We start from the raw sequence: 26,501 nt of genomic DNA, 5'->3' as shown, positions 1-26,501 counted from the left end.
TTTACATCTATTTAAAGTTATAAAATATGATTAAGTAGCAATCATATTTTAGTTATAATTTATTTTATTAATATTTAAAATTCTGAAGATGGATGATAAAATCTTTTAGTATTATTGGAAATTGGAAAAAAGAACTACCTTGGCATGGCATTCCAGGGTAGTCTTCCACTTGACCACTGTACAACCGGTTGCGCTCTACCACCTTCTCACCACACCCTCTGTTGTGGCCAATCAACTCATGCTGAACACATCGAATCTGCAGCTCTACTGCACATTGGAAATAGCCTTCACCGACGTAATATTCATAGACATGGTTTACATGGACTATTTTTGCTTTACATTTATTATTATGTCTTAAATTTTATGTTTGATGATAGTGTGAATAATTTTTGTCTCTGGCTCATTTCTCTGACTTTTTGGTACACACTTGCTTTCCATATTTGAGTCTAATATCTTGCATGGTTTCTCACTCCTAACAGTATGCAGTGAGAAGTATGATGGGTCAAACAATATTGTTGTAAGGGTAAGTGCTCCATAATCGTAGTCTTATATGTTACAGAGTTTAGGCACTTGTTGACTTGTTCTGCAAGAAATCATATGAAAAACCCTCAATTCTTGTAAATATTGTATAGCTAGGACAATGTTGAATACTTTGTACTTTTACATCCTTTCCAACACATTTTTCAGTGATTTATAGATAGGGATGGAAAGCAGAGACAAATGAGCTAAAAATCCGGAAAATAAGATATTCGTCTGGCAAGCCTATCACATGCCAGACGATTCAAGTTTGAAGCTCAAGTTCTGAAACAGGGCAATTTAGCAAATATAAACTCTTTGAGCTCAATGAGATAAAACATGTTTATAACATTTATTTCATAATTATAAAATATCATACAGACATGTTTTAAAACCACACAGAGGAATTTAAACAGCACTCAAAACAAGTTTTACAGCAAAATGCCCTAGACCTAGATATTTTTAAACTACGAGTCTTACAATAATCTCCTTAAATAGAGGTATGGAATCATCATGGTCCTGTTGGAGAATAACCAGATTCGTATGGGACCTTCCATTTCTTTCACTGCAATGTTGACTTCTCCTTCTCTCTTTATGTCCAAATAATTTCTTTCTCTCCTTAGAGTATATCAGATAAATTATGGATAAAATAGACGGCGGAGAAGTATTTATTGAAGTATGTACTGTAGTAAAAGAATGTAAGGAAAAATAGTCTAGTAACCAAGAGGGGAACTTAAAATAGCCTTATTTTCTAAAAGTTGTGCCTTCTGTAGAATGAGAGTCTCCAAATCAGCTTCTGAAGATGTTAATTGATGCTTAAGATCTTCCACAAATTCAGTTAAAATATTTATCTTCAAGTGCGTCGCTTCAACTTTGTTGTTGACATGTTGCTGGGAATCCAATAGTTTTTGTAATGCAACTTGAGAGAATTGTATATCAGAAAACAAAGCACGTTTTTCAACACCATCCAACCAATCTTTATCAAAACCACATCTGCGTACATCTTGTAATAACTCATCAAACTCAGAGCGGCTTGAACCTAACACATCCAACACACTATGGTTTTGGAGGAATTTCAATAGCTCAGCAAGACAGTTGTAGGAATAACTCTTGTATCTATTACTCAGTGAAGTGTCCCTCAAAAGAACAGAAGGATTGTTATCAAGAAAATCAGTCAACAAAGACAAGTTCTCACAGTCCAAATGCTTCTCAGAAACTAGTTTCTCAAGTTCCCTCTTGGGAAGCAAAGAACTTAAATCTTCTACTATTTGAGAAGTGTTCCCTGAAAGCATAGGAAAGAATAATTAAGCCTCTCTTTGAGCACCAAATACAAATTTTAAAAATAAAATAAAAGGACCAAATACCTTGGGATAGCATTGAAGGAGTCTGAAATGCAAGAGGTAAAGGAATACTTTTGCTAGAAGAAGGCTTCGATTCTGAAACTCTTATAAGTTCAGGAAACTGTTCCTCAGTTATTGAGCTTACTTTCACGACATCAACATTATTGGGAGAAGCTGAACAACATGTGGAAAAGAAGAGAATTCAACTTCAAAATCAAAGCAGCCGGTGATGAGGTAAAAGAAAATAAAATTGATCCAAAGAGTTTTCACCTTGATGATCATTAGTCTTACTAGTTTCCTGCAAGTTTTCAACATCAACATCTTGAGTAGTAGGAGGCTTTGTTATGGAAATTGGAAGAGAAGATATGGCTATTTGGCCATCGCCATGTTCCTAAACAGATTCAAATATTTTGTTGACTCAGCCACACTTTATTTAACAATATAGATTTTAGTTTGGAAGAGCCTGACTTTATTGTAGATAGAATAAGAAATAGAAAACAATAGAACAAGTGTTAAGCCTCAACAATTATTAGCAACATTTCCCCTTAACTTTGGATACAAAAAATAAATAATAAAAACAGGTAAAAATATACATGCGGTCGTTTAGGTTCGACTTTTTTCTTTTTCAAATTGGTACTTTTAGTTTTTCATCTCAGATTGATCTTTATGTCCCGTAGTGTGCACAAAGTTACCTTTTTTCAGAATTCATATATTGTGAGAACATAAAATGTGCTCACAGCCAAACCACTAGATTGTAACAATGAGAACATAAAAAGCACATATTTCTTCTCTTCCTAATTAGGGTTTTCGGATTTTGGAATTGAGATTCAAAGATGCATTAATGTGCGACTCAACAATATTTTAATCTACGAAATATACTAAACCTGCATCACAGTTTTTTGTTAGCGGAACTTCTTAAAATGCTAATGGTATAAACATAACTTAACTTAAATGACCAATTTGAAAAAATAAAAACAAAAAACAAATCCAAGACTAATTAAAGCCTAAAATATTACAAGTATAATTGTGCCTAAAAACCACGACATCAATGCTTACAAGCAGAAGACCATGTTAATTTGAAGGGTTACATAAAACAAACTCACCTGTGAAGATGTTTTACGCTCGGAAGGAGCTATTCCACCTGATGATGAACTAACTGTTTCTGAAGGAGTTGAAGATGTTATATTCTTAGCATTAGCTAATTTATCTCCTTCTTTAATATTTCTCTTTACAACCTGCATAAAAGTAAAAGGATATTTGACATGGTAGTACAATTCAGTTCCTATTTTCAAAAGGTGTCAAAAGAATATAAGAAAAATCGGGGAAATGCCTTTTGTTTAGGATCATTTAACTGTATAGGCTGCTTATTCCTTGTATCTGAAATGGTGGACAAAGTTGCTGCTACTGTTTTTTGTGACGTAGAAGTAGAACACTCTTGAATGTGTTGGTGCTCTTTTTCTTTCAAACACTGTAATAATTAAGATGAATTGTATTTTTAACAAGCAAACTACTTGAAGTAAATTAAAATTTATATCCTCTAAGTTATCAAGAAAAAATTATTTCCTTTAAAATTTCATTTTAGCTTTATATGCAAAATGAAGGGTACTATATTAATTACATTATTTCCCTGAGAAATTTTGACTGTAGTATGAGATTCTCCAAGTGGATGTTGTTGACCTGTTAATTGTTGATTCAACACCTCCTATTGCAAAAACAGAAGCATTGGTGATCTCCAGGCATTAATTTAGTCCATTTATACACTAAACTAACGCGTGAACGAACTTACTGTTGTTGACGATGTTATTGTGTTTGCAATTGTTGATGTAGTTCCCTCTTCAACATGTATCTTACCCTACATAAATCAAAAGGTTATTCAAGATATATATAGTATATGATAGCATGCATTATTCAATTAATGCATTGAAAAGGTATTAATCGACAATAAGCATCATAAAAAACTACCTTCTGTTTGATCCTTGTTTCTAAATTATTGGACAAAATTGTTGTTACAGTGTTTCCAGATCTACAGTTGTCCTTTGTTTCTTTCAGACTCTGTATAACCTGAAAAATTAAAAAAGAATGTTTAATTTAAGTATAATTCATTTCTTAATGTGCATAGAACTTAAGAATATGATCAAAGTTTTGTTTGTTTACTCCTAAAAATTAAAAATATATTAATTATATGTCTTCATTGATTATTTTCTGCAAACTCAATCTGTAAAATTAATGAATTCTGAAAAAAGGTAACAATATAGAACTTAACAACATAGAAGATCTCTCTTTTCCTATGATCTCCTCCTTCCAATCTCTCAAACAAACACTATATATAAGATTATATTGCCAAAATTAATGATATTATGAAAATTTATAATCATATTAAATTAATTAATTGTTACTGTTAATTTACCTTTTATATTGTATTTAATGTCTAAAAAATGAAATAATTAGGGATATTTTGATAAAAAAATAATACTGTTGAAAGTTTGAAAAGAGAATATATGGTAGTAATTAACTTCTATTACCATTTTGATACAAATAAAAAAAAAACATACGTTACTACAGTATATTTTTATTGTTACTTCTTTGATAGTTGATTTGTTTGGAATGTTTAATAAGAATAGGCACTGTAAATAAAAAAAAATGCACGTTTTCTATCAAAAAGAGAACTTATATGAAAAGGTAACATAAAACTGAAATAGGTACCGTTGCGATGGAGTGGTCTTGCAGTTGATCATCAGAAGCCAGTGGAATTTCTGTACTTGTACTCCTCGGTTTACGTCCATAACAACATATACGAGACAAAGAGAAGCATTTGCATTTTACAGGATCCAATTCTTTTTGTGCCTTGCAACCATCTTTGGACAGAGACATCGTACGATGATGTTCTGGAAAAATACCTTTGAAATTTGGCATCTCATGGAGCTGCGGTTCTTTAATGGAACCAAGTTGAACATCTTGGTATTGACCAAATATGTATTTCAAGTTAGCACAAGAGGATATGTTGATGGTTCCATGTACTAAAAGATCTTGAGCAGAGAAGAATGGAAATATAAATTCCAATAGGGGACATCTTTCCATATCAAGAACTTTCAGCTTTGGAAACATTGAGTTGTCAATCATATTCATACCATTGTCCCCATCAATTATGTCTTCCGAGTCCTTTACTCCTTGGTCAAATGTTATAATGTTTTCCAATTGTTCACAATCAATTATTCTCAATTCCTCTAGTAGCACGAGATTTTGAGAAGTCGTTAATTGGAATATGGAAACCAACATTGGACATGCCTCCAATGTTATGGTCTTCAAATTGCAAAGGTTTAGCTTGCAGGTGAATAAGCTTTGCAAACTTTTACAACTCTGAATGGATAGTTCTTCTAAACTCTTTAGAGAGTCAGAGGAAAGGGGACCATTGCATAGTACCTTTAAATTTTGAATTTCACAAAGATGTAGCACAACCAACAAAGAGAAAACATTTGGTAGTTGAGAACCAATATGCTTAGTGTCAATGAGGCATTGCAGTTTCAAATCATATATCAAACGAAACTCAACTAGGTCATTCATACCTTTGTCAATAGGGACGATACCAGGCATAAGATTTATCCATTGCTTCTCAATTCCACTTAGCTGAAGAACCTCTGCAGTTTGCATCAGGTACTTAAATGTTGCTTCCGAGAAAAAATCTCCATTCCCATCGCCTTCAAAATCCACACATTTTGATAGTGAATCATTCATTGGAACTGATCCCCTACAAACACGATACCTTTGCAATGCAGGTAAGCTTATTTCTCGACAAAAATTGTTAAAACTATGAAGAAAATACAACTCTTCAAGTGATGAGCAACTTTTGATAACTTCAAATGGATTGTTCTTCCGAACTTCACAAAATTCCAAGTTCAACAATTTAAGTTTCTTAAGATTCGTAATTTCATGTGGTAATTCAGCAATTTTACACCAAACCAAATCAAGAGTTTCAAGACTTCGGAGTTTTCCCAAAATAGAAATATCACCTAAATCAACCCTTCCAAACAATAAAGATCGAATATTCGTCAATGACTCGATTGACTGCATTAATGGTATAGTTGGTTGATCTTGGTACGATAAATGCAAAACACGAATCCCTGCAATATTTTCAAAGAATGAAATAGGGATGTCCACATGGTCACCTTTATCCACATCGACGATTAGAATCTCAAGTTTAGAACCATCAATTGTACCCGAAAATACATCCATTAGCTTGCTTTCACATAGCAAATATTTAATATTTTTCTCTCTTTCAATCAGTGACTTTTGTTTTTTGTTTGATAGATTTACTGCTTGAATCTCTTTGTTCGCTATCATTTGGGCCACATCGCGCACCAAGTCGTGCATTTTCACAACACTCCTTTCATTGGTTTCCAACAATAAACAAGAATGTAGGAGCTTGTTTTTCGCTACAACTACTTGCCTTCGAGCATCTTCGTAGCTATCAAAATCTTCCCCCAAAAGGCTCACTCCTATGGCAAGTCTGGTTAGCGTTTCAATAGAAATTTCCTCATCTTCTCGAAATACAGAACATAAGAGGAACAATCTCTTGGCTTTTTCATCCTTCATATTATCGTAGCCAAACTTGTAGCATTTGTAAATTTTAACCAAATTATCATTAACACCATGCACTAATATAGGTTTCTGCAATGACTTTAAGGCCTCATCCCACTCTGCTACATCATGTTCGCCCCTTAAACTGCTGGCGATAACTGATATTGCTAGTGGTAATCTTTTGCATTCATTTGAAATAGCACGTGCCTTGTGAAGAAAACTTCTAGACATATCATCACTTATAGAAGCATATCTTTTGAACATGATCCATGCATCTTCTTCAGATAAGATTTCCAATTGAATTGTTCTTCGACAAACATTAATATCGCATACCCGCAAATTGCATGTAGTTAAAAGAACTCTGCAGCCTTTGTGATTATCACTATGTGGAATCCCTATGCCATCAAAATCAATTTTTTCCCACACATCATCTAATATTAGAAGAATTTTGTCACCATTAGTTAATCTCTTCCACAACATTCTAGGTCGGTCTGATTCACTGATGTCCCTCAATTCCAATCTTAGGGATCCAGCAATTTCATCTTGTATCTTTCTTATATTAGGCTTAAATGACACTGTTGCATCAATGACAAGATCGAATTGATTGGACTGTTTAAGTGCTTTACCCACTTCTTTGGCTAATGTAGTTTTACCGATGCCTCCCATACCTTGCAACCCGGTTATGTAGTTGTTTTCATCTTTCAGTGATTCCAAAAGTTCTTTACGTTTCAACTCTCTACTTTTGAAAGAAATGTAGTATTCAGAAGAATGACGCTCAACATCTGGGAGACGTGACTGGAGTCCAATTTCAAGTTTGGGTCCTGTTTCAACAAGTTTTTTAATATTCTCCATCTTATTTGCAAGTTCCTTTCCCCTTTTATATCGCCAGATATAATTAGGACAAAGTCCAAATAACCATTTCTTTTTTGTTTTGGTATCCTCTTGACCGAGTTGATCAGCTTGCTCTTCCCAATAGTGGACATTTTTTTGAATAATATCTCCTCTATCAGTTGCCAGTTTAACACGTTGTCCCACCGTTTCTCTTCCGACTTTCAAGCTAACCTTTTCTTCTTCATATTCCTTAGAAATGCATGTGAAGCAACATATATAACGTGATCTTGCTATGCCTCCATCTATCAACTCCTTCAGATATGTCTTCGCCAAATCAGTCGGGATACTCACCATCTAAATCAGTTTCAATAGATCAAAAGTTAGGAGGAAGTATATACCATTGCTTCAAAATATATTATTTAATTAAAGTTTCTTCTTTATATTCACAAGTTAAAGAGTTTCGATACAGAATAAATTAATGATTAGTTTTGTAAATTAATGAGCTATTTATAGTCAAGTTGAAAGTTGGAATTCCGCTAGAACAATTGTAATGTGGCCATTAATGCCACTGTTGTTAATAAATGGATCCTTATATGATCCACTTGAGCTTTATTCCTTAATTTTGGCATATGTGGCCAAAAATAAACTAAGAATGACTTTTCAAGCCGAAGAAAAGAAATGGCTTTAATAGCCTATCTTGACGAAAAAGTTATCATACAATAAAATTCAGAAGAAGTGTGTTCGAATGAATAAGTAAATTTCAAATGAAGGCTCAAAAGACAATAGTACTAATGATATTGAAGAATTATCAGATTCTGGAATTTTTCAGCATGATGATCAAGAAAATTTGCAGGAGTATGAATCTCTTGATTGTATTTGATAATTCCCCTTTGGGATTCGAAAATGGTCAGTCTGATGAGATAGGTAAGTTTGATGCTCAAGATCCACATGAAGACGTAGATTTGGCTAAAGACTGAAAAAACATACCTATTTACACCAGTTCCCTTTTAGACGCGAATACCTCAAGAAAGATATCATTCAAATCCTTCAAGAGTTCAAAGACCGTTTTGCTTGGTGTTATAAGGACATATCAGGACTAGATCGAAAGTTGTTGGAGCATAGATTTCCTTTGAAGCCCGGAAAGAAGCCAAATAAGCAAGGATCAAGAAGATTTGCAACTGAATTTATCGCAAAGATGAAAGTAGTTCTTGAAGCTAAGTTCATTCGAACTGCAAGGGAAATTACTTGGATTTCTTATACAAGAAAAAGGAGTAAAAGGGGACACATTTCTCACTCAACGTGAATTCTCAAAATGTTAATATGGTGTGTATGTAAAGCTAAAAGGGTCCAATATGCTGGTAATATATTTTGGTGATCTACTGGTGATTGGTAGCAACACAGTTGATATTGACAAATTGAAGTCTTTGATGATGACTGAATTTGCGATGGCAGACTTAGGGAAGTTGGCTTACTTCCTCGGCAAGGAAATTGAATTATAACCTCAATTGGTACAATGCTACATCAAACTAAGTATGCAAAAGAAGTTTTGAAGAAGTTCAACGTGCTGAATTGCAACTCAGCAGCCACAACAATAGAAGTAAATGGTAGATTTGCTGAAATCGGTGATGAAGAGAAACTAGATGACACTTGGGCCGGTTTGGATAAGGTTTATTTTGAGCTTATGCAAATAAATAAGCTTTTATGTTAATTTATAAGTTTTCATTAACGAAAGTTTGTATCTTCTTCATAACCAACTTTTTCATAAACTACATTGACAAGCTTATAAATAATATAAAAAGTTCATTTATTTGCATAAGTTGTTTTGCATAAACTCAAAATAAGTCTTATAAAAAAAAACCCTTTGTTCAAGCAATGGTTGACTCACTATGATACTTATGCAATATTAGGTAAGACATCAACATTGCAATAGGTATGGTGAGCAGATACATGTGTGATCCAAGAAAATTTCATCTGATTGCAGTAAAAATGATCATGAGGTACATCAAAGGCACAATAGTTTATGGATTGTTGAACCCAATTGTGTTGGTCGGATGGTGTCAGCTTGAGACTTTGAAGTGTACTCCTCTCAAGATCTTCCTATGACCAGTTCAATTGTAAACTCCTATTCCAATAATTCAATAAAGTTCTCTTTGAACTGAATACACTTCTCATTCTTTTTTTCTAAAGAAGCTAAATTAACCCACCCAAATTAGCACCGGAGACGTTGAGGAAGAGCACATTCTCAGATCCTAAGTCAATACCACCGGGGTAACCCAAGTGAGTTACACTTATCATTCTTTAATACTAGTGTGTAACCATTCTTAAATCACTTAACATTTTATACTTGAGGACCACTCAAGCAAACCAATTAAGAGTTCCTATATTGAAATGCTCTTTCAAAAGTGTTCTCGACAAACAAAGAAATGAATAAACCATCATAAAATTGAAAAGGTGTAGGCAGAGAAAATGAAAATAAATATGAATGCAGCAGAAATTTAAAAGGTGAACATAAAAGGAATGAATAAACCATCATGGCATTTATTGTCTAACCTGATTTTCGGTTCTTTCAGCACATACATACGTTAGGGCGTTAGCTAGATGCAGGGAATAATTAGATATTATGGTCAATGCAGTTCAAGAGTTGTGCTTCTGCATAATGCATATATTGAAATACATAAGTTCAAAAAAACAATAACGAAGCCTTTTTTTTTTTTTTTTTTTTTTTTTTCTTTCTTTCTTTCTTATATTATAAACAAATAAAATGTTAACTAATGGCTATGATAGTTAAAGAAACAAGTATAATAAAAATTTGAGTCTTTTAAGTTTGATGTTCGTAAGAGTTGGTTCTTTAAATTATTTTGTTCACACCTATGTCCTTTGAAATTAAGGTTTGTAATAAATTGCTCTTTTAAGTTATTTTGATCATACAAAAGTCATTTAAGTTTGTAAACATTTTCGATTTGGTTTGTCTCTCACATCATCATTTTTGTAACGTTTGGTTAACAGATTGACTAAATTTAAAACGTTTACAAACTTAAAGGATTTATGTGTGATCAAAATAACATAAATGATTAATCTTTTACAAACATCATACTTAAAAGATTTATGTGTAATCAAAATAACTTAAATGATCAACCTATTACAAACTTCAAACTTAAAGATCCTGGTGTAGTTTAGCCTAAAAATTTCTTAAAACCTGTAATCAATTATTTAAAAGTGTAAAATATGTTGTTTTTAATATAAAATTTACCTTTTTTTTTTCTCTTCCTTACCTTCTGATTTAAGACACTAGTTAATTATTCAAATATCTTATAAATATCCAATAAAATATATATTTTAAATTAAAATAATTATTCAAGGCTAAAATATGGTTTTAGTCCCTGAAGCGGCTGTTTGGATGGGTTTTAAATGGAAAGTAAATCTACCGGGCTTTGCCTCTATTCGAGGTAGGTATGAACTGTTTCTCAATGGAGAAGCGGCCATTGTGAGCCACAGGGCTATAGGAGAATGGGGTTTTTTCAACAAAAAAGTGGAGAAGATCAATCTTGCCTGCTTGCTTGTGGCGCAAGCGTTTCAGACTGGGTGCGCAGTGCACGCACTCAGGAGGTCATTTGAGGTTGACCCGGCTGACCTGAACAAAACTATGGGAGACTTTTATCATCCGAACAAATTTTCCTCGGCTGCAGTGGCGGAGGCGATAAGTGGGGCTTTCCCGATTCCTGGGATGTTAGGGGCAAAGTATACTGGGGGGGCCAGTATTCGATAATGCTGGTACTTTTGAAGTGAGCTGACAGAGCTCCCTGCTGGTGATGGCATTGAGTACCACACCACCACCAGGGATATGTCTAAGAAGACAATCCGAAAGGTGTCCAAGGATTTGGTGGATCTAGGGGAGGATCATGATGATTACGCCGAAAAGCAGGCGGAGATCGAATGGCTAAAGGGAAAAGCAGCCTGGCTTAGGAAAAACAAGGGGGCTGAGGCGGAGATCAGTGAAGAGATGACCGCTGCTGAGGTGGGCAACTTTCTCATTGAGGAGGAAAACGTCGAGAAAGCGGAGAAGCACTTTATAGTGTGCAAGTGGGTGCCACTGCCAGGGGTACCAGTTTTGTTGCTTCCCATTAATCCCTTCCCATATGCCACACCTTTCCAGCTGCAGGGAACTGTCAGTCCTAACCTGGGTGAGGTCATGCGTCAGGGATTCAGAGTGTCGCTGCCTGATGGGTGGCTGGTGGCTGCAATGTACGCTCAGTGTGGCCAGAGGCTCAAGTATAATGCAGAAGGGGACTTATCTGGTTGCCCTACATACAGAAGCCCGACAGGGATGAACTTTACATGGCCGGTGTCAGACCCTAAGTTCAAGAACTTCGGGATAAGTTTTGTGGACACCGAGGAGGACTTTGATGCCAAGATAAGCCTGCCACCGCCAACCGGGGTGGCGTTCAAGGGTTACAAGTTGGTGTACTCGACAATGATTCACCGCAAAGGGCTCTCTGACACATATCATCGAAGGGTCAGAGACATCAAAGAATGTGGGACTCATTAACATTCATTTCCCAACAACTTCACCATGACACATCCCAAAATGTATGTGATGATAATTGTAACAAGTTCCAGTATTTTAGCTTTTTATTTTAGGCTTAATTGCACTTTTGGACCCCTATCTTTCCAAAAGTTGCGGTTATGGACCCCTAACTAATTTAAATACAAAACAGCCCCCTATGTTTTGATTCTTTGGTAGTTTTGGACCTCCAAGGCAAAAAAAATAAAAAATTTGACACGTGGCACCTCACTTAGGGTGCCACATCAGCGTTGACCGAGTTAACAATGGACCGGGGGTCCAAAACTGCCAAAGAATCAAAACATAGGGGGCTGTTTTGTATTTAAATTAGTTAGGGGTCCATAACCGCAACTTTTGGAAAGATAGGGGTCCAAAAGTGCAATTAAGCCTTTATTTTATGACAAGTGTAACAACTTCACCCAACAACCATTTACGTATTCCTTTCTTTCTATTTTAGCTTTTTATTTTGAGTATTATTTCTGATAACACTTTTTCTTACAGATTTAGAAGTGGAATTGAGCTTGCATCTTTTGTCACAAGTTCTAAATCCTTTGTTAATCATGGACTGCTATTTCATCTAATAATGAAGACATTGTTTCAAATGATGGGGGTGGGTTTTTCTTGGAAAGTTGATGAAGAATCTAGCTCAGAATAGATTTTACAATTATAACATTTAGACGATTCTTCCAATGCTTTTGAATTAGGTGCATTGGTTTCATTGTTCTAGTTTGCACATATTAAGCAATTCTGTTTTCTTAATTTTCTCTAGTTGTGGAGTTGCATATATAGCTATTTCACATTATTTATTCTGTTTCTGATGTTCTTGCTACTGAATTTCCGAGTTTGCATGTTCTTATTTTGCTGCCTTAACCTCCTTTCTTTCTCTAGTTTTCTGCACATCTCTTAACAAGTATTTGGCATTATGTAATTCATGTTCATATTTATTATTTTTGATAGCATATCTAGGCTGTATTTTAAAAAATTCTTGCATCGCTGTACCCGTGTTATACCGGACTCATATCATACTATGTATCTAGGCTTCTCTTTCCCTGCAATCCCGTATGTAACAATCTTAATGCAGATTACTAGTTTGACCAATCAATCGACTCTGTTGATTTTTACTGGACATGGTCTCGGATCAATTGCTTCTCTCTTGGTTATGTCACTATTACATAACATTGCTTTAGGAAAGGATCTTCCAATCTGCATCACATTTGGCTCACCCCTTGTTTCGTGATAAGAGATTGCAACAAGCGATATCACACAGTTCTATTTTGAATTCTTGCTTCATACACGTTTTACACAAAGACCCACTTCCAAGGCTCTTCATTACAGATCGAACCAGTAATTAAATGTCTTTTGGAACATATATAATATGTTCTGATGCAACATCGTTTGAGAACCCAGATTCTCTCTTGGAAATTCTCATGGCATTGGCCTGTGTCCATGATAAAAACTATGAACTCGAAGCTGTTGATTAAGGAAACATAGTTAAAAAATCACTATCTTAAAGCATCATTCATTCATAAATTTTTTCACATAAATCATCAAAATTGTGCATGAAATGCCATATTTGGCCAAACAACATTCAACATTCATTTTTAACAAGCCAAGTAGAACATGTTAAATTTCTATCTGATCCAATACGCGATAAATGTCAACCAGTAGATCAACCTTTGCAGTTCTTGCATTTTTTTTTTTTTTTGTTGTAAAATTTGATTATCCTCAATGGATACTATTTCATCAGTTGCTTTATGAAGGACAATGTCAACATCCTTCAATCAAGACGATAAGGGAAGCTTGAATGCAGGAACTTGTGTTCCAGATTACCTTTTATTTAACCGACCAATTTTCAATAGTTGGAGTGTCCTATTCACATGAACTTTCACTTCCACCTCCAACATTCAAAACAACATTCAAGATAAAGCAATGAATTGAGGATAAACAAACCAACTCTTTTAAGAATACCGACCTTATTGTCTTGAAGTTCGACATCATACACAATTCCAATATGAGTTCTGGACAGAAGTGTTCTGATTAGAGTCTTAACTCCTGGTTGGCTGTAGTGAAGATACATTTTTATTATCAACATCTCCTTCAAACTAGAGTGTCGAACATGTGTCGGTGTTGGACACTGACATGACACCGACCCATATAAATTACATTGAATTATATAATTTTCTCAAATTATAATTGATATCGGTATGTCATGTCCGATGTCCATGTCTATATCTGTGTTTCATATAAATGGATGCAAGTTGCAACACTGCAAAATTACAATCATTATCACAAATTTGTCATGTCATAGATATATAGAAAGCTAAAATGTGAGCAATCAAGCACTAGCACAGACACGAAAGTGTTTTATTGTGTTTTAATTTAATGGATTATTTTTTGTATTTATTTTTGTTAATTAATCAATAAATGATGATACCCCCTTACTTTTGAAAAATAAAAATAAAGTAACAAATGATGCACCTTCTTTGTCAAAAAAAAAAAAATGATGCACCTTTTTTCAATGGAATTTTATTTTCTTATAACGAGAGAAAATTTAATGCATTTCATTTAAAATGAGTTGAGATACAAGATGGAATTCAAATAAAAATACATAAACTAGCATGACATGAAGTTATCTTAGTTAAACTATGATCAACTTCATTGAATTGTCTCCTAATATACCTCACATCATAGGTTTGCTAAATTAGAAGAAAGTATGTGCTAACAATCATTAATAATTGCTCTTAAAAAAAATCATTGATAATTGACGCATAATTCGAGATTCCGAAAGTACGACCGTATATATTATCTATACCACCACCTTAGAGTCCATTTCAAAATCCACAATACCAAGTTGTAGATCACGGCCCCATTGAAGAGGAGATCTAGACACTGAGTGTCTTCCCTAAATCAACATCAAGTAACAATGATAGTCACTCTGTTTTAGCCAATACAAAACGACCCTCATCCTTGATACACATACCAAGGGCAAACTTGTTTACCAAGGCCCGATGTTTTTTTTTTTGTGTAAACCGGATATCCTCTGCGCGCAACTGCGGAGACTAATCCCTCGAGCATTGTGGGACTCAAATGGACGGCAGACTCTCCCTAAGAGTTTTAACACTGTTGTATGCCCAAGGCTGGATTCGAACCCAGGACCTTGGTTAAGCTAGGAGACCCGTTCTATCTCATCTAAGCGCTCTTGGGTCCAAGGACCGATGTTTACAATATATAATATTAAAATATCTTTATTATATTTAATTAAATTTTCTTATCACCAAAAAAAATATATTCTAAAACAGTAGTATCATATAGAACACTGAACTGATGACAAAAACATATATGCTACATGATCACCATAGTGCAAGAAATTATTTACTGAAGAAAAAAAAAAACTTGCTGGACTTTAGAAAGTTACCAAATATAATCTTTTCAAAATAGAGCATAGACAAAAACCATATTAGGAACCAACCATGTGTATAATGACGGCTGTTGGATTAGATCTCCTTAAAATCAAAAAAAGAAAACATGTGTCTTTATTTTTCAATCAATTATTGATGAAGTGAGAAAAGGTGGGATGCTATTATAAAATACGAATGGGTGAAAAAACTCATTTTTTTTCACCCCATAATAAAGAAAAACTTAATTTGGATTATAAAATTCGAAAATCACATAGGCATTTTCGTAAAAAAATAGGGCATGCGAAAAATAAGTAGGGTGGAAAAAGTAATAGTCATTATTTTATTTGATTTCATGATATTTCAGAAACGCATTTTCACCTTTTTATCATCTTCGCGTGAAAATATTCTTTGTACAATTCTTTATACCAATCCTTGGATGAATTTGGCAACTCAATCCCACAAAACCATGATTTTATACCAATAAAAAAAGTTCTTACATTTGGAGACAGTGAAAGAAACAAAGACAAGTTTGAAGCTTTACAAGAAGAATTTTAAAAAAGAGAGTTGACCTCAACTACAAATCATGTCTGACCGATGTAGTAACTGTTAACGAATAACTGATCTTACAAATAATACAAACATACATCTAACGAAGGTTGACAACAACGACACTAATTATAACAACTAAAGCCATGTTTGTGACAAACTGACAATGGCCTATCTACAATCTTTCAACAAATGTGAAGAAGCGTTGGAGTAGCTCATAGCTGACTATCTGAAGATTTGCTTGCTGCTATCACTCTTTCCGGGCGTTCCACATTCACTAAAGTCAAGCACGTCGCTCAACCTAAGGAAATAAAATCCCATTAAGCTATAAGATTTTTATTTTTTTTTGTTGAGGGAAAGCTAGCTATAAGATATTGTCAAAAGTAATATTCATCAGAAATGTTATGTGAGAGTTAACTTAAAATCAGGAATCTGAAGAAACGTGCCACGATGGAGAAGCAACGTGCCACGATTGTTGAAACAAGATCCTGAAACAAGTCACTGGAAAATTTGTGCCACGATGGAATCGTAACGTGGCACGATGGCATTGCAATGTGCCACGATGTAATCGTAACGTGGCAAGATGGTACGCTGAAGGAAATAACAGAAACGTATTTTCAGTGAAGATTTGTTCCATATTTTAAGGGTTACTTTCCACTATAAATATTAGTCTTGTATCAGATGATAAAGTGTGTAGAAACAGGGTTTAGAAGCCAACATACAAACTAGGGTTTATAGAGAATTTCTCTTGGCAACAACACTAGGGTTGAGATTGTTTTGATTCACCTTCAACAAAGCACTATTAGGATTGAGTCTCTTGGTCACGGGAAGAGGTTGGGACTTGGGTAGAATTAGGTTTGAAGACTGATTCTTGTAACTCAATATCTCTTTGTAAAGAAACTCATATCATTATAGTGGAACGGAGAACCGCTCTATCCCCCAAACTAGGTCATCATTAGACCGAACTGGGTAAACAAATTCTTGTGTTCTTCTTCTTCCTTTTATCTCTTGCTGTTTACTTTTGTTTGAATTATTTGCTACCCGCTTGATTTGATTAGTTGATATTAATTTGCTCCATGCATCAAGTTTTTATTGGTGTGTTTTTCACAACGAATTTACAACAATTTACACCCACCATGGAACAAAGATCAAATCAATAACCAGATATCATGGGTTCGAAGTGGGATATTGAAAAGTTTATCAGTAGTAAATAAAATTGTTTAAATTAAATGTAAATGAGGTAATGAAAAAGTCGGTTGAAAAGTATGTAATTTAAAACTTTTTTTATATAGTATAAATATAGATTAATGAAATTGTCATGATACAAGTTAATGGACCCAAGAACTTGCTCTATCCAAATTCTATCAGGATCTGGTAAAGCCAATGTTTTGAATTAATTAATCACTAAAATAAAAGAAAAGTCAATATGTAATTTGTTATAATATTTTATTTATTTGAACCATTTTTTTTATTATTGAAAAAATGAGTCATGATTTTGTATTGAATATTCTTTGGTGTGAATCAGATGCCCCAAGTGCAGAATAACAATTCATAGCAAAATTCTCCTTCAAAAGAATTTAAAACTACTTCATTTTATAGGATTGGATTCAAACCAATAACATGTGATTAAGTGTATTAATTATTGTAAAATGGTTTTTTTTTTTAATGGTAAATATATATTATATATAAAAAGGAGATAACTCCTACAAGAGTACAAACGTAAATAAAAGTATGAGTACAAGAAGTACTCAGGTCAAGTAAAATTGTGAAATGGTTAATTAGCAAATTATAGAAATCCATTCTAATCACAATATTAGTTGGTCAATGTACCACACTTCCGATAAGCAATCATTTTTAGTCATATATCATATATTTTAGTATTTTATCGTTTATTTTAGGATTTTTTTATAGAATTTAGAGTGAGTTTTTTTTGACAGATGAATTTACTCATGGTTTTGTGAAAGAATTTGTAATTGTTCCATATTAAATCTTTGAATGTCTTGTAATCTCTTAACCAAACAACTCTATAAGGTGCCTTTAGTCTTTTTGGCATTGACAAGTTGACTGATCCGTTCAGAAGACACATTGCATCATAGAATTTATGGAGTATGAAGACCAAACACAATGAACGTTTGAAAGTCCAGACAAATTTGGGAGATTTTGTCCCAAATTCCAATCATAGATCAATGGTTAAAATCCATGGGAAGTGAAGAAAATTAAGTTAGGACGTGTTTGGTTCACCATATTGAAGCTTTAAAACAATGATGATCTCTATATTTGGTCAATATAATTACAAGCAATCGATTGAGTTAGACGCTTCTTTAGTGAGATTTGTTGATGCTATTCTGGCAATAAGTTTATTCATCCCAGGATATTTAAAGAAGGGTTGATAGGTCTTTACCTCCTTGTAATATAGGTCATTTTCGGTTTTTCCTCCTGTAAAATTTTTATTTTGATTTACTCCTTGTAAAATATTTTTGTTTTGATTTACCCCCTAATAGGCCAAACAAAAACAAAAATTTCTTGAAAAAAAAATAAAATTGTTTTTTGTTTGGCCTATTAAGAGGGTAAATCAAAACAAAAATATTTTACAGGGGGTTGAATCAAAATAAAAATTTTACAAGGGGAAAACCAGAAATGACCTATATTACAGGGGGTAAAGACTTATTAACCCTTTAAAGAAATTTCGACATACAACCTTATGAAGTGCGTCATCCATGATATTGTTTTTGTTTAACTGATCTAGATCTTTTTAATTTTTGTTGTTGTTGAATTTTATTTAATGGAGTGTTAGTCATGGTATTTTCTGTTTTATGGTTCTACAGTACATACAGATTATGAATTCCGAATCATAAAAACACGTTTCGAATTCTAAAATCTGAAATTAAAAACACACCAGATTTTAGAATTTAAATAGGGGTATTTTCGAGGAAAAAAAAATGGTGCACGAAAGGTTGAGGGAGGAGATTTCACATCAAATTGGCATTTAATAAGAATGCACTCTTTTTTTGTTTCTTTGTTGTAAAGGTGGAGGAAAAGTTTCACCACATGATGATATGCCACTATCTCTTTAAATGAAGGTTACAAGTGAAGACAAGATACTTCTCTCTCACCATACAACTAATATCATTCACCCTCTGCCTGATTTCCAATTTGTAACCAATGTTTCTTTATCTTTCAACTTATGAAGAATGAAGAAAAAAACATGTACATTATTCAACACAAAATTTCATTATTAGGACAAAAAAAAACAAAGAAACAAAACAAAAATGTTTGCCTCTGCAAGCTTAGGTTGTGGAGGACCAATCTGCTCTACCGTTCAGCAATAAATAAGGAACAGCTTCATAGCTGAAAATCAAAACAACACTGGAAGATTGATGATGGGTTGGAGAGGAAATCAATGTAACAGTGGCAGAAGTAAGAGGATAGTAAAATGCAGTTGTTGATTAGGATTAGGAGACTTTATTGGAGGAGATTTGGATAAATTTGATATTATAAAATAAATTGTATAAGCTGTCAAAATGAAAAGAAATACTCACAAATCATTTTTCTTTTATTCTATGTTTAACTTATGCAATGCTATGCATGCTCATAAAACTAAATGATTCAGATATAACCTACCACTAAGGCACACAAGATATTTAACCGTCACTTAGAGAAACATAATTATTTAACTGCATATAGGCAAACATAATTATTTAACCCACCATTAAGGCACACATAAATGCATATGACATGCATGATGATGAGAAGACAAATGCAATCCCACCACTTTAGACAAACACAATCAAATACTAATAATCATCGTGCACATGACCAAAAGTAAAACTCACATTTTTATTTTTTTTCTTCCTTCCTTTAATTTATCAAAAATCTTAACTTTCTTTCTCAAGTATCACAAAACGTATACGACATAATAGAATCAAAAGTTTCTTCATATATATCATTCCACATCACATCTTCATACACAAATATCATGTTGGACATAATTAAAATCATCACTTTCGTAAAAGGTTAAATTTTACCACTTAAGGTTGTATTTTAATTTTATTTCTCTTTATCAACAATTATGAATTGTACTCTTTAAATTATAATACCTAACCATTAGTTACATTTATGACATGGCCTTGTGCATTTTCCTTTCTAATCCACAATTCTAAGCCTCAAACTCGCAGACACGGTTTCTCTCGCTCCAGAAACTATTTTGACGATCCAACCATTGAAAATGAACAACTACGTGTTGGGAACATTCTGTCCAAATATTAACCCAATCGATCGATGAACGAAGGCAAAGACGCAATTCTCTAGAGACAGGTTTAGTGAAAACGAAAATGGCTTAGAAGAATTTCATAGTGAGATAAGAAATAAAATGGAAGAACATATATGCAAGAGTCTATCACAAACAAGATAATAATTTATATATTCATGGAGCAATATATTATTAGTAATCATCATGATCTATATCTCCATGAGAATGTTGTAGAATAATTCAAAGGTAGCAGTTGAGTAGAGTATTGGAGCAATAGTGATCATCAAGAGCACTCCTATGTTTGTGTGGTTTGCAGAGTTCCTTCAGTCTGGGATAGCAAGTAATGCCTAATTATCCTAACACCATGCTCTCAATTAATTTCCAGTAACCAAGACCTTTTACTTTAGTCACTCTGAGACAAATATCCTTTTTATGTTTGCTTTCTTTTCAATCTTTGGACACTTATCAATCTCCATTTTTATAGTTAAATATATTTTTACTGCTGTAAAATTATTATATTTTATCTTGTTTTCCGTATAAAAGCTTCTGTTTTTTAGTCCCTAAAATATTATTATATAAACAATTTTAGTTCCCGTTATTTCTGGAAAAGTCGCAGCACAAACACACATAGCTTTCTGCGTGCAGCGTCTTGATCAGTAGTGATCCACTTCGATTTATGTTTTGATGGCGTGACACATGCACCCTTCTGTGCGTTCCTTCTAATTGTGTGACGCGTCGCTCATAGCACACTTCATGCTCTCCTTAGCTAGGAACGGAGAGTGAAGGAAGATAAGGGCAAAATACTAGATTTTGCATAACCTGTGGTTGCCCTTCGTAAGAACGACGCAAGCACTAGTGGGACGAAGAATCATAATGTTATCGACATTGATATTGATCCTAAACATGATGAATAGAAGAACGGTGAACCTGATGCTGATGCGACCATCATTCATGAGGAAGACTCGAACAAAGAGGGCAAAACTGATCGTGGTTTGAATCCTCAGGCTGTACGCATTTTTCGTGCTGAGACAGAAGAGACACCTTTTGTTAAAGAGACTGTTATTGAAAAAAATCCTGTTTTTGTGATTGATGATACGTCTGCCTCTTAAAATGAGGGGATTTCATCACATATGAAAGAACATGTCATTCCAGAGGCATTTGTGGATCCGCAAAGTCCAATTCCTTAGCTTGTTGAGTCAGGTAGCACATGACGATCTTGAGATCCTTCAAAGACCTTTGAAAGAAAGGGCCAAACGTATTGATGATAAAGAAATACCTTTCACTCTTTATGTTTCAAAGAATCAGAGGAAAATAATTAAATCCAGAAGCACAAATTATAATATAACACCTATTCTATGTTGAACCATGATGGGTTTAAGAAATGTCTTTAAGATTTTGATGATAACAATGTATAGAAGAGCAATTCGATACTCTAAAGTTTGTTCAAAGGTGCATGATCAATGTGTTGAATATTTTAGATTTACTTTAATTAATTATTAAAATATAAATGAATTATATAGTATTAAATATTTAATGTTATTGTACTTGGTATTTCTATTGGGTTTATTGTGAACGGACTGTGATGGGTTGGACCGTTCTTATTAGTCGGCCCATTTGAGAGGTCCCTGCCTCCACTGATGAGTATATAAGCTAACTATCCCATTAGTTAGCCATCATGGAAACGGAAAGTACGCTCAATCAGTAAGGCGGAAGAAGAGCTCTCAAAATCTAATTCTCTCAAGTCACTTAGGTCTCCATGAATTCTTCTTCAACCATTCAAGGTACACAGTTTTGAAGTCAATTAATTAATAACATACTATATTTTATATCTATGATTTAGGTAATTTTTTTCAATTGGTATCAGAGCCAATTAGATATGTTATATGGCTGCTTGAATAATTATAACCGGTGCAAAATTCTCAATTGAAATTCTATGTTATTATCACAATTGAACATTCTGCCTGTTTATGTATACATGTCGATAGCGACGGTTACGATAGCAATTACAAGCCGTTATTGAAACTTGAATATTATAAAATATAATTGCCATGTACAGTAGTATGAGATATGCACAATCTTGTTATCCATGTGACCATGTCTACTAATTGAACGATTTGTTTTCTTTATTAAAATCTCTATGTATATACATGAAAATCGATTGCCTGCATTTTTTTCTGCATATTACATGGTACGACTTGATTATTAAAACTTTTGATTCATGTACTCCCTCGTTTGATTGCTATATTCAAGTCTGGCATATTCAAGCTTTGCTTGTCATTAATTATAATGAATTTTTTGTTTCAAATCTATGTTTCTGCCTTGCCGCACCATGAAAGAGAGAGATCCAAACGGTTCGATTTCGGGTCGTTTTGACCTGTTTCAGAAAATAATACTGTGAGACGTGTGATACACGTGTAAGAACCCATCCAAAGCGTGTGTCACACGCGCGCACTCTTCATGACGTATTGACATTTGTGGAGAGTGTTTGTGCTCTACACTCACGTACAACTTGTAGGGAACCTGTAGGGCCCAAGTTCAGTTAAATTGCTTAGTGAGCCTGTTTTTCTATTTTAAAATTATTGTACTTGAAATATTTTTAGGGCATGTCTATGCTTGATATTAACATATCAAATTCTTTTGAGCATAGATATTGTCAATTTGTGTAATTGTAACTTTGCCCATCGCAAATGCGGTTGTGCGATATGTTAATTGCGTACATAAAAAATTTGTTCTATAGCAATTAATTTATTAATATTAATCGTAACTATATTCCATCGATATATTATTGTTAATATAAATTCTAAATAAATAGTTTTTATTGTTTGCCTCTAAAATTATATTCTTAATTTTGTTGTGCGAAAATTTTATCAATATTCCTTACTCTTATTTGATCCTTATGAGAAATCTAACTCACTCTCTCAAACTTAAGATTGATATGTCAATGAGGAATTTTATATCTCTAATTAATTAGTAAATATTATATTATTTTGCGATAAAAGTATAATTTCTCTTGTACCCAAAATATTCTTAAGAATTTAATTTATTTTATACCCTTAAAATTTGGGATTTAAATTACTTTATGAGAATCGTATACTCTTTCAAATCATATATTCTCAATATTTGAGCCTAAACTGTTTTGAAAATCCTCTCTTATATTAGTAACACTAATTATCTAATCAATTAAAATGTTACTATAGTAAATTTATAGAAGGCTCAATTTTATTAATTTTAATGTCAAATATAATTAATTTAAATCTTATGATTTTAAATATTTTTGGCATTATAAATATTATAATTTAATGTATTCTTTAATTTATATTTTCTTAGCATAAAGATCCAAAGTTTAGTACTTAATCATTCTTCTGGCGACATATTTAAACTTAGACACTTGTCTCTAATTCTTGTCACAAATTGATTTAAAGGTCCTAATAATATTTTGTTTTCAAAATGAGTATAGTGAGTTGTATATTATATATGTCATTTATATTAATTGAATCTAAAATTGGCATATTTCTCTTTAATATACATTCTTATAGTTTCTACTATACTCTCTAACCCAGACCTGTAATTTATCACTCTAAATTTTGTGACAAACACTATTACCTATCTAATTATGTGTCTTGTTGCAATTTTGAGATGACTTATTCTCTGTTCATGATTATTTTCAGATGACTATATTATAAGATATTCTTGTTAAGTCATCAAAAGTCATTGACTCTAAGCATAAGGATGAATTTCACACACTACGAGGTAAGTCGTGATTTAATTATTTTATCCTCTTGTGACTTATCGTATATTATTGCACATATGAAAACATTTATTCATTTTTCTCTTTTGTTGTGCAATTATGATATCCTATATAGAAGTGAAATCCATTTTCCATAATTGACACACTTGTGTTCTAAATAATAACTCTTGTTATTATACTATTTCATATAAATAAATTCTAAAGTCATATTTATGATGTGCTAATTTAAAATATTGTTAAGCATGTCTTCCTAATATTTGAATTTGAATATGACCGAAGTTGAGTAAATTAAGTACAATTGTTTATGCATGATATTATTTTATCATATTCACTTAAGCACAAACATTATTGATTTGTATAATTGTAATCTCACCTAACGTGGATACAATTATGCAAATTTTGTTAAATAGATTAGCATTATATTGGTGACAGTCATACCCTATCGGTGTGTTGTTATTAACATAATTGTTATTATTCAATGTACCTTAATTTTTATACTTATGTCAAATATAATTAGAGTACCCTATCAATATTTAAATTTTTAAGACATAAGAATTGTACATTGTGATGATATAGTTCTTACTTGTTATCCTTAAGCTCCTTGAATGGGATTATAATAAGTAAGTTACTTTGTTAAAAGTCATGTAGAAAACTATATTTGCAATCCAATATTATTCTAATTTTGAATTAAAATTCTACTAAAATATTTTTTTTAGTATATATATTTTTGGATTGCTACTTTCGCTTTGTTATGTGAGTGACGGACATACCTTATCGGTGTGACGTTACTTAACATATCACTTTGTGATAGAGAAATAGTTGAATATTTTATTTAAAAGATCTTTCAAACCTTGTATTGTGTAACGTGATGGACATACCCTATCGATATGACATTACTTAACATAATCATCCTTTGTGGGTAAGAATCATTCTTCACCAAGTGGAGAAAAATATAATTCTTCAACAAGCGAGGAAAATTCTACATGTTTAATTAACTATATCTCATAAACAAATATATTTATTCGTTTCATACTTCTAGATATAAAAATATTGTAGAGACTTATATTTAGGATATTAATTATATTCTTTTCTCATAAATTATTATACACTTCCATATCCTTTGATATTATTGTAAACTTATTTTGTAATTGCAAGATGTCGTAATCTCAAAGTTCTTAACAACTCTTTTGAGAACAAAAAATAAAAATAAATATTTTACCATTATTCTATATAATTATAAATGGTATATCATTTTACTATATTTTAACATATTTTATATTATGACTATTCTTTAATACTTATGGAAGTTTATGACTATTTTCTCTTATATCCTCAGTAATAATAAAATATAAGTCTTATTTATTTCTGCTGCGTGTAACCTAATCTTTTCTCAAATGTGTGTAAGTATAATTGTAGCATTTGAATTTTGAATGAGTTACTAAAATTGTATAGTCTCATATCCTATTTTACGATTTTAGAGACTAAATCTCACTCATGAGTCTCATATCCTGTTTTATAACACTAGAGATTTAATCTCACTCGTACGATGATAAACCTTTTATACAATCATCGCACTCTATCATGTAAAGGTTACTATATTTATAAAATTCTTGAAAATTTTACTTGTGAAAAAGGGAGATTTCGTGTTATAAAATTCTTAAATGAAAATTTACATTCTCCTTAATTCTAAATGCAGAATATGTGATTAACTACGAAAACCAATTCTTAATAATATCTGCCATTAATAAATAATATATACATAGGGTTTCATACTATCATTGAGTTACCACTTGTGTTAATAATTCTGCTATACTCATGTGCAAAATATGTGGTTGAGTTTGTGAAAGTCTATTATTTAAAATTATATAACCACTTAAGTTGATAATCTTGCACTCAAGTATCCCACTGTTGAATTAAATATTACATTATTAAAATATTTCTATATATCAGTGATCACTAATGAGAATTCTACTTACTCTTTATATATATATATATATATATATATATATATATATATATATATATATATATATATATATATAATGGAATCAGTGGGAGTATGTACACAACACTATATACTATGAGCTACTATGTACACAATATTATACATATACAATTTAAAATTCTCATCATTGCCATATACTCTTGTGCACACTATAAAATATGACATAACTTAAAGAGACTTTAAACTTTAGTCTCATTCTATTATATTGAGATATATATTAAAATTCTTTTAACCTCAATAAGCATCATAATTTGATGCTTAAATCAATTTTGTTGGAATATGCACAATAACATCTTAGCATGCAAATAAATACTGTGCTTCTCTTTTACCAACATTTCATATTTTATGAGGTAATAAATAATAAGTGCAATGTATAATATCAATACTCTTATCGAGTATGATATTGTGTTTTTGAAGTACTTATAAACTGAGATAATCATAAATGTTCTTTCATTATTGACATTCTAGTGGCCACGTTAATCCACATTTTTTTTCTTCTTTAAACTAAGTGTCTATGTTAATCTAATTTGGAGATTCTTGAATTTCCTATTTTATTTTATTTTTGTGGATTTTCATATTCACACTTTTGCTAAAACTTGGATTAATTGAATGTCGTAGAACATTTATTGATTTTTGACTAAATGTAATTACACTCTCTTAATAGGATAACCCTGTAAGTAATTACTATTCTTATACCTATGTGGATATATGACTCTATAAAATTGAAAACTC

At 32.4% G+C, this 26,501-nt stretch overlaps 1 protein-coding gene across 5 annotated transcripts; it reads right to left on the bottom strand.

Moving 5' to 3' along the window:
* Positions 1-1,200: 1,200 nt before the first annotated feature.
* Positions 1,201-9,952, bottom strand: LOC25491090 (disease resistance protein UNI). 5 transcript variants are annotated; one of them, XM_039831335.1, is made up of 11 exons: positions 9,813-9,932; positions 8,250-9,511; positions 4,560-7,616; positions 3,819-3,917; positions 3,643-3,708; positions 3,475-3,558; positions 3,187-3,324; positions 2,960-3,091; positions 2,127-2,247; positions 1,881-2,030; positions 1,201-1,798 (listed from the first exon to the last, which is right to left on the bottom strand). In XM_039831335.1, the coding sequence occupies exons 3-11, from the start codon at positions 7,614-7,616 to the stop codon at positions 1,230-1,232; spliced, it is 4,416 nt and encodes a 1,471-aa protein (XP_039687269.1). In that variant the 5' UTR covers positions 8,250-9,511; positions 9,813-9,932; the 3' UTR covers positions 1,201-1,229. The 5 variants fall into 5 exon arrangements, with proteins under 5 accessions (XP_039687269.1, XP_013460460.3, XP_039687270.1 ...); XM_013605006.3 differs by lacking the exon at positions 8,250-9,511 and having other exon boundaries at positions 9,813-9,952; XM_039831336.1 differs by lacking the exon at positions 8,250-9,511 and having other exon boundaries at positions 2,127-2,154; positions 9,813-9,952.
* Between the last annotated feature and the right edge of the window lie 16,549 nt (positions 9,953-26,501).

The sequence above is a fragment of the Medicago truncatula genome, chromosome 3, assembly GCF_003473485.1.
Source record: "Medicago truncatula cultivar Jemalong A17 chromosome 3, MtrunA17r5.0-ANR, whole genome shotgun sequence".
In the NCBI taxonomy this organism is placed as follows: Eukaryota; Viridiplantae; Streptophyta; class Magnoliopsida; order Fabales; family Fabaceae; genus Medicago; species Medicago truncatula.
The sequence above is the reverse complement of the archived record's forward strand: the minus strand, read 5'-3'. Positions and strand labels throughout refer to the sequence as shown.

Bases quoted from the DNA above. Each gene is read 5' to 3' on its own strand.
- LOC25491090 (XM_013605006.3), bottom strand. From the start codon at position 7,616: ATGGTGAGTATCCCGACTGATTTGGCGAAGACATATCTGAAGGAGTTG. The intron at 3,559-3,642 runs GTAAGTTCGTTC...TTTTTGCAATAG, and splicing joins CAATAACATCGTCAACAACA to GAGGTGTTGAATCAACAATT. The intron at 3,325-3,474 runs GTAATTAATATA...TAATTATTACAG, and splicing joins AAATTTCTCAGGGAAATAAT to TGTTTGAAAGAAAAAGAGCA.